At 45.8% G+C, this 9079-nt stretch overlaps 1 protein-coding gene across 2 annotated transcripts; it reads left to right on the top strand.

Moving 5' to 3' along the window:
* The first annotated feature begins 32 nt into the window (after positions 1-32).
* Positions 33-6162, top strand: RPL11 (ribosomal protein L11). 2 transcript variants are annotated; one of them, XM_035019519.1, is made up of 6 exons: positions 33-101; positions 895-1045; positions 2277-2383; positions 2787-2918; positions 3970-4080; positions 4516-6162. In XM_035019519.1, the coding sequence occupies exons 1-6, from the start codon at positions 96-98 to the stop codon at positions 4543-4545; spliced, it is 537 nt and encodes a 178-aa protein (XP_034875410.1). In that variant the 5' UTR covers positions 33-95; the 3' UTR covers positions 4546-6162. The 2 variants fall into 2 exon arrangements, with proteins under 2 accessions (XP_034875410.1, XP_034875411.1); XM_035019520.1 differs by having other exon boundaries at positions 81-101; positions 898-1045.
* The last annotated feature ends 2917 nt before the right edge of the window (positions 6163-9079 follow it).

The following is a 9079-nucleotide window of genomic DNA, read 5'->3' as shown; positions in this document are numbered from 1 at the left end:
TCCGCCGCAGCTCTGGGTGTCCTGCGGAAAGAGCCCGCCTCCGCACCCATAAGGCCCTGGGCCGGAAGCTTCACTTCCTCTTCCTGTTCTCCACCATGGCGGTGAGTAGCTGATGCCTGGGTTTGCTTCCCTTCATCCGCCTTCATCCACGGCGGGCGAGGCCGCGGGAGCTGTCTCGTCCGCGGCCCGAGAAGAGGGGAGCCCGCAAGGCTGGCCGTGCCGAAACTGGCAGAGCCATGCGGGCCGAGAGCGCAGAGCTGAACGTTGTCGCCTCCCCTTCCGCCCTCTTAGGAGCGGGCTCGGGGCAGCCGCTGGGAGGGCTCAGAAGCGCGGCCCGTAGGCTGCAGGGAGGGCGAGTGGAGCGAACGGAGGGGCTGGCACACGGTGTCCGGCCCTGATACCCGTCCCGGGGACTTGAGACTTGCCGCGCGGGCTAGGGAGCCTCAGCTTGTTCCTCCGCTTGGGGAAGGCGCTAGCCTTCTGCCGCGGCCACCCGGCTGCTCCGGAATGGAATGGGGGCCGTCGCAGAACCACGTGACTCCCGTTTCCCCAGCCGTTTAAATTCTGTTTTCTCCCCGGTCGGCTTCATAGTGCGGACGCGCTCCGACACCTTACACGCTGAGCCCGGTGGGGTTCGTCCTCTGCCTGTAACTTTTAACTCCCGATACCTGTCCTCGGTTTCTGATCGCCCATTCCGTGCGTGGAGGAGGAAACCAGATCCCGAGCTGTCTTCTGCCTTGGTGCCTCCCACACAAACGCCGTGATACTTTTTAAACCCTTTAGGGCTTTCGTTAGGAGCCAGGATGAGCAGAAATAGGTATGCTGTGTATGCTACTGCTGGCCTCGGGGCTGTGGCGGGGTTGTGTGTTGACTGCGGCGCTCCCCTTGTTGCAGCAGGATCAAGGTGAGAAGGAGAACCCCATGCGGGAACTTCGCATCCGCAAGCTCTGCCTCAACATCTGTGTGGGGGAGAGTGGAGACCGACTGACCCGGGCAGCCAAGGTGCTGGAGCAGCTCACAGGCCAGACGCCCGTGTTCTCCAAAGGTGAGTGGTGGCAGTCGGGGGAGGGGACCGGCGGCTGCGTATGCCTGCATTTTTCCTAATTTACCCGGCGTCCAGCCTGTTCAGTGCCCGTTTTGAAAGTGACAGTTGGTGTCCCTTAAAAGCATTACTTTCCTGAGCTACCCAAGAAGTATCTTCCTTTCAAGATTGGGTTTGGTGTTGGAATACCGGGTTTTTAAGTTAGCAGGAATTAAGCTAGGACTAGTCCCAAGTAGAGATTTTCCGGGGAGAGTTAGAAATGTTGGGAATGCAGTGAATGGTATTTGGCTTGATTCACATTTGGAATTTATAGGCTACAGTAAGAACAGAGCTGTGTGCCTGGACCAGCTGGGTTCAAATCCTGGTTCCATCATTTGCTAGTCTGACTTTGGCCTTTCTGGGTCTCAGCTTGGTTATTTACCTAAAGGGGATGATAATACTTAATAAGATTGTGAAGGATTAAATGGGTTCTATGAAGTGCCTGCTATATACCAAGCTCAGTGTAGATGCTACCATTGTTTTGTTGCCTTTTTTTTGTTTTTGAAGTTCCATTGCTTTAGGATAGTGGAATATGGCAAGTTCTTGGGTTCAGATCCTGCCTTTTATTACCAACTGTGATTTGGGGCAAGTTAACTTCCCAGAACTTCATCTGTAATATGAGGATACCATTACAATAACGCTTTAGAGAATCTTAGCTATTTTCAGTAATGTTTTGTTTTCTTTAGAACACAGTGATCCTATTTCTTTCTAGTGGCCTAGTCTGGCTGTGAACTTGGCCCATCCTGAGACTCCAACATTATGACTTTGAGCACTTTTTTTTTTTTTTTTTAAGATTTTATTTATTTATTTGACAGAGAGCACAAGCAGGGGGAATGCAGGGAGAGGGAGAAGCAAGCTTCCCTGCTGAGCGGGGAGCCCGATACAGGGCTCCAGGGCTCAATCCCAGGACCCTGAGATCATGACCTGAGCCAAAGGCGGACGCCTAACCGACTGAGCCACCCAAGCGTCCCACTTCGAGCTCTTAATTGCCTAAGTATGACTGAGGACTTGGAAGTTGAAAAATATGTTTTCTGTGTTATGGATGAAACCAGATGTAGGTGACACTGGTTAAAACGCCACCGTTTGGGATGTGGGTAGATATTTAATGTCTCCTAGGAGTTATGAAGATGATCTGGGTAAGAGGTGAGTGCAGTGGGAGTGTGATACCTGACTCCTTGTTTACCCCTGCCTGCAGCTAGATACACGGTTAGATCCTTTGGTATCAGGAGAAATGAAAAGATTGCTGTCCACTGCACAGTCCGTGGGGCCAAGGCAGAAGAAATCCTGGAAAAAGGTCTAAAGGTGAGGCTGATCCCCTCATGGGATAATAATAAAGAGTGCCAACTTAACACAAGTACATAATAACAGTGGTGGTGGTTACACTTCATGTACTGTCTTCGGTGCCTTGGCTTTTTAATTTTTTTATTATTTTTTAATCTCTAAAGGGGGTTTCCTGCACTCAGCAAGGTTTAAACCATTCTTAATGATTTCTCTGGGTTTTTCCATGCCTTTTAAATGTTGGGAAAATTCTGTGAAATTCATCGTTGGGATGTGATTTGGTGTTGTGGGGAAATGATGAGATTTTGTTCAGGATCAAATTATATCGAATTGCATCTCTGGGGTGCTGAGTGTTGAGGACTAAGCTAGGAATTTGCGGGGGGATTTGAGTTGACGAGGAGTGTGATTGCTGCATTTTTCTCCTTAGGTGCGAGAGTATGAGTTAAGAAAAAATAACTTCTCTGATACTGGAAACTTTGGCTTTGGGATCCAGGAGCACATCGATCTGGGGATCAAATATGACCCTAGCATTGGTATCTACGGCCTGGACTTCTACGTGGTATGAATATTTAATCTTCTATTCTTGGCATGTGAGGAGAGTGGATCTGCTACTCCTTTGTGTGTGCTATCTTGATGTTCAGGTGTTGGATTAAAGCTTTGAGTGTTGTCTGCCTTTGTGTTCTGCCCCTTGGGAAGATGTGCCTCGTTTGTGGCAGGGATCAGGATACAGCACTGAACTAGATGGACAAGATCCTGCTATTGCGAACCTTATAGTCTAGGATCTAGCAAGCACCAATATGGCTTAGAGGTGGAAGAAGGAACTCTTCCACCCACTGTATTGAAAGTTTGAGAGAGTTCTGGTGCTGTATTTGGTGTGTGGGTTGGCCGGACTGAGGCCGCTCTTTTCCCAGCTCCTTCCCTTAGACCTTGGGGATAGAGTGGCTTCCATCCAGAGGATGGAAGTTTGGTGAGTTTGGTGATGTGGCTGTTTGCTCAGTCAGGATAGTAGGGATTTCAGTGTAGAAATGACCATTTGTGTTACTACATGTCTGTCCAACCATGAAACCACACAGCAAAAAGCAGAAGTCCTGATTAGTGTGGAACCTGAGTCATGGCAGCACCCTCATTAGATTTGAGTATCCAAATACTAAGGAGAATTAGGTGCTCACAGGGAGTTTGGGAACAGCAAGCCTTTAAGAAGCACTTTTGAACTAAAGCAGAAGAGAAGAATAACTATTTCTTTGTGCTTCTCAGAATCTTAAGTTTTCTAAAATGCACATACTATAGTAAGATTTTTTTTTTTTAACATTACTTTAAAAATGCACTTTGGAGACTGGGGAGCCATGAGGGAGAATCCTTAGCTACCATTGGAAGTTGGGCAGGGAGGGGGGAGGTACTGTAAGTTCCAGCCTCCAGAGCAGACCTATAGTGTGGTATGTTGTCCAGGATGCTGCTAACCAGTTTATCAGACCCTGAGATCATGGGTCTCTTGCTCTGGAAATCATTGGGCTACCACGTGACTCTTGAAGATCAATCTCCAATGTGTGAGTTTTGTCCGTCTACTCTTGACTGTGAGCTGGCTAGGTGACTGTTGGTTATTCCTGGGACAGGTGCTGGGTAGGCCAGGTTTCAGCATCGCAGACAAGAAGCGCAGGACAGGCTGCATTGGGGCCAAACACAGAATCAGCAAAGAGGAGGCCATGCGCTGGTTCCAGCAGAAGGTAAAGCTGATTTATCTCAGGTGACCTGGTGGAATGTGGTGTTGGTGAATAGAGTTGGGATTTGGGGGTGCAAAATCCCGCACCATTTGGTGGGTAGTTTCTTTAAAGATAGAGTATTTGGGCACCTTGGCAAATGTGGGTTTCCAGGGTTGGTGGTTTGAACACCCAGAGTCAGGCTTTCTCCCCACCGCCATACATGCAGGTAGAGGAAGGGGAGGAATATGGCTTTAATAAGAGCCCCCTTTTCTCAAGGTATAGTGCAGTTCAGCACAGTGTAGCAGTTGTTAAAACTGGCCAGTTTCCTGTTTAGTCCAGAAGGGATGTGGGGTTCAGAGCTGAATTCACGTATCAGATGTGAATTCTCAAACGTTAGCCATTGCTGCCATCTTTGCTGTTGCCTCCTGTTGTGAAAAAATAAAATCTCTTCTCTTTCAGTATGATGGGATCATCCTTCCTGGCAAATAAATTCCCGTTTCTATCCAAAAGGCCAATAAAAACTTTTCAGTGAAATGTATATTACTGTTGTGTGTTCTGTGAAAGGAGCCTGGCCATATTCAAGTCCCTGGACCTCAAGCCACTTAAAGCTTCGATGGGAATAGCTGGTAACGACCCTGTCGTCCTCTGGATGCCAGTGTTTCCTGGCAGATTGAAGCCTGAGCTTCGCAGCATTGCCTGTGCTCCCCACACCCTTGTGGTTAGGCTGTGGTGGTGCAGTAGTCACATGGAAACTGATTTTAGAGGGGAGGGTATGATTGGGCCTGGGGTTTGAATATAGAGCTTTGGTGATAGGTGAAGGTGGGGTGCAGTGTTCCCATGTTCCAGGAGGCTCCCCTCTCTTCACTAATTCTAGAGATTATAGCAGCACTCGTGTCTGATGAAGGGAGTCACAGGCTTTGGTGTGTCATGTTTGGGATTAAATTTTGGTTTAACTGTTCAGACGCCATTTTCCTTTAAAATGAGAATGTATAGTAGGGTTGTTGAGGCAATTTATAAGCCTAGAAGAGAATGGTCTTTGAGGCAAATTGCCTGGATTTGATTCCCTGACCTGCTTTTTATCTGATATGTAACCTTAAATAAGTTAATCTCTGCCTCAGTTTCTCCTCTGTATCATGGAGGCAAGTGATAGCCCTCAGAAGGTTAATACTTGCAGAATACTTAGACTTGGACCAGGCACATAGTGCTCAAAAGGGGTTAATTTTGTATTTTGGTACATGAGAAATGTTACTCTTACCAGTTTGCTCTTCCTTTGGTGTGAAAGTAGAACTTTCTTGCCTTTTCTTGTCACTGAACCAGTGACATTCAAAAGCCACCATTTCTCTGGCCGTTAGACACAGTAGTTGGCCAATGGTTAATAGTTTTCAGTGTAGTTTACAGTTTGAGCACATGTTAATTCAGTTCAATTTACCCACTTGTGACTAATGAGTTCAGTTTTTCTTGGGCCACCTTTTCACTGCCGTTAAATGGTTCTCTTAATTTGTTAGCTACCTTTGTAGTTATTTTAAAACCCAGAAATCTCTTTGGTGTGCCTTCCTTATTATGGGAATATGACATTTTTGTCTTCCTGATAATAAAGTCTTAGCCAGTGAGATCAGATACAATTGGTTAAAGAGGAGAATCCTGGAATGTATTACCATGTACTTTTTGTTTCACTTAAAATATTAGTGTGCATTCACTTTCCAGGCTGACTGTAGGGCCAGGACTATCACGTTATAAACAGGGAAAGTTGTGAAGGAGTGATTCTTGTTCAGCTTCATTGGGGAGGGGGGTGACTTGTCTTAACTTCTATAATTACAGTAACAACTACAACTGGAGTATACACATGAGAACAAATTGTTGGTGAAGATACATAATTTGTGTTGGTGGGTGCTAGCTGCTGTGGGGAGTCAGTATATTGTACAGAGGAGACCGCGTTATGCTCGTTTTGTTTAAAGCATTTCAGAACTATGAAGTGTAGAAAGTGAAGGGCCCTCGAATACAATCACTGGCCTTCTGTACTTTACTGTTAGCCGTTTGCTGTTACCTGTATGTTTTTATGTTTGTGTTCCTGTTTAATTTTAACAATATAAACCTGTCCACCTTTCATTTGGTTCTGCCATGTTGTGTATTCAGTTGAGTTGACTCCCCATTTTTAAAAGTAAACTGCCTGAGCTCTTGGCATAGTAGAAAAAGGACTCTTGGGAGTTTGGTGATCTGACTGGATTTTAGTCCTACCTCTCAGATAGTCTGGTGAGTTCTGAAACATGTTGGGGCCTAGAGCAAATGGGGAGACTTCCCTAACCAGATTAGAGTGGTCAGGGCCAGGAAAGCTTGCCTCCTGCCCTGGTTAGAAGCATGGGTTCCAAACAGATGTCACACTGGTGTCTGAAGTACATTTGTTTTGACATCCATTCACTTGCTACAAAGTGGTTACAGTCACCTGGGGGTTTGTTACTATTGGGCCTCAACCTCAGATCTACTGAATTAGAATCTGCCTTTTAACGAGATCCATGGGTGGTTTGTGTACACACACTAAAGCCTAGAAAGTACCCATAAACTAATGCCAAAATGGGGGGAAGACCCAATACCTAAGGAGATTTCTTTAATAAATTTAGCTTTGTGAAGTTCTTGCTGTGTGGTTGTTTTTCTCATTACTTCAGCTGCTCTCCATGAAAACTTAGATCAATGTTAGGTCACCCTCTGCCCCCATGTCACACTGGTTGTCTTCAGAATAAGGTGGTGTTCCAGCAGGCATCTGTCTGTATTCCAATACCAGGCCCAGAAATACTAGATGCTACTTTGCTGAGTGAATGTTCTAGTTCCACAACTATCGTCTACAACAGAATTCTCAGTCTGGGGCAATAATCTATCCCCATCCTGGGGTATTTGAAAATTTGTGTGGATGGCCCTTCAGTTACCACTTTAACTAGGGCTGCTATTCGTATTAGTGCCTATAGGTCAGGAGTGTCAAACATTCTACGATTCAGGATGACACAAGTAGTGAGTTGCTATGTAGATGGGTACAGGATGGTCACTCATATGTGAGCAGGTAACGTGATGGGGCCAGCCAGCTGTGCAAAGGCTTGGAGGTACCATTCTGATTGAGAAGCAGCAGGGAGACGAGAGAGCAAGGGTGGAAGTCCGGAGTAGATCCGATCAGGCTAGTGAGAGCCACATCAACCCACCATTGAAGGCCACAAGCTACCATTGCTGCTGCTGCTGTGAGATTTTTAAAGGAAATTGGGGCAGAAATGGGGAAACCGCTTAGGTTGTTCCAGAGTGCTTGGCATTTTCATCCATGTAGGATGGGCAAAGGGGAGAGATCAGAATCCAGATAAGAGTAGTTGGGTTCTTTTTAAAGATGGGATCAAATTTTTTCAGGATAGTGTGTGTACATGGATAGGTTTCTATTTTGAGCTGGTCAGTATCAATCCACAGGGCTGTGTTTATGCCAAATAACTTAGAAATACATGATAATCCCAGGACTAAGGACAGTAGGTTCTCTTCCTCTATTGGAAACACTAGTTAGCAAACAGGGCTAATGTTCCCTTCTAGGCTTTTTTTTTTTTTAATGAGAAACTAGATGTAATTTTAATTTGTGCTTTTATGTATATTTTCATGTCATTATGATGGCTTTATAATATGCTGTCTTTTAGATGTATAGCTGATATTGCCTTATCTATGCAGCCCACACTAAATATCAGGAGTGTTATAGTTCAGTAGGACTGCCCCATGCGCCCTACAGGCTCTTGTTTTGGCCCTCTGTATAGTATCTGTGAGGTCCTTGCATAGTATCTTCGAGTTATCTGATGGTGTGGTGTAGTTGAAAGAACACTAAGCTGGAGAGACGTCATCTGTGTTGTTTTCTGCTCTGCTTCTCCTGTTAGCATCGTGACCCAAAGACAAGTAACCAGGCAAATTGCAAGCCCTCTGGCCCTCTAGAGCGGACTGAACTGCTAGATTTTGTCTATGACTTTTTATTTTCTGATTTCGTGCTTTTGCCTTTTTGTGCAGTTTAACCACCTGCTAGTCCCAATCTGTTAAACTCCACATGTAGGTTGAGGTGCTCCAGGCAAATGGTGGGTAAAGGCCTCAGTGAGTAGGCTGCCAGTGGCTGAGTCCTAAAGGGTTAAGGCCCAGGCTTTCTAGGTGAGTGGCGAGGTCAGGGCCCAGGAACCACCCACAGATAGTTTAAGCTGCCAGTCACCAGGGACCTAACTGGTGCCTGGGGTACAGAACCACTTGCACAGCAGCTTGTTATGGAAACCACAGTGTGGTTGTCAGGGGGGAATCCATCGTAAGGCACCCGGGGGGCACTACCAGGAGGACAGAACTTTCACTCTGCTCGAGGTGCAGGAAGGCTTAGGAAACAGATGCAGAGGTTTGTGTTTTCACAAATCTGAACAAAAATGATGAGTTGTGATTATATCAGTTGAGGACCTTATATAACTTGATTTTAAGGTGTTACATAATTATATTTATCACTATTGATTTAATTTGCTTTTAGACAAATATGTCCACAGTTACCTGGTGTCTGAAAGTAGCATGATATGCCATTTTTTAGATGTATAGGTTATATTGCCTTATCTGCAGCCAGCACTAAATGTTGAAGGCAAAGGCATTCAACAATGCTGTTCTAGGCTCCCCTCAGTTACCCTGCTGAATGTACTTCTTTGATAGCAAGACTTTTAACCCTTTTAATACCATGGTGGCTGCCTCTGAAAGGGTTTTCCTACAGTGTATTTCGGTTTTTTGCTTTTCAAGATTTGTTCTGCTTAAACATGGTATATCATGGTGTATACGAGCACAGAATTTGATTTTAAGCATCTCAACTATTTTTTTTTTTTCGAAGATTTTAATTTTTAGAGGGAGCAAGCACAAGTGGGTGGAGGGGCAGGGGGAGAAGCAGACTCCCCCCTGGGATCATGACTTGAGCCGAAGGCAGACGCTTAACCGACTGAGCCACCCAGGTGCAGGTCTCTGATGGATAGCGTAGGCTTCTTTCCCATGAAGAGCTCCGCTA

This window comes from Mirounga leonina, unplaced genomic scaffold (assembly GCF_011800145.1).
Source record: "Mirounga leonina isolate KUSES-001 unplaced genomic scaffold, KU_Mleo_1.0 Mir_173, whole genome shotgun sequence".
Lineage (NCBI taxonomy): Eukaryota > Metazoa > Chordata > Mammalia > Carnivora > Phocidae > Mirounga > Mirounga leonina.
Note: the sequence above shows the minus strand (reverse complement) of the source record. Positions and strands in the feature narration are given on the sequence as shown.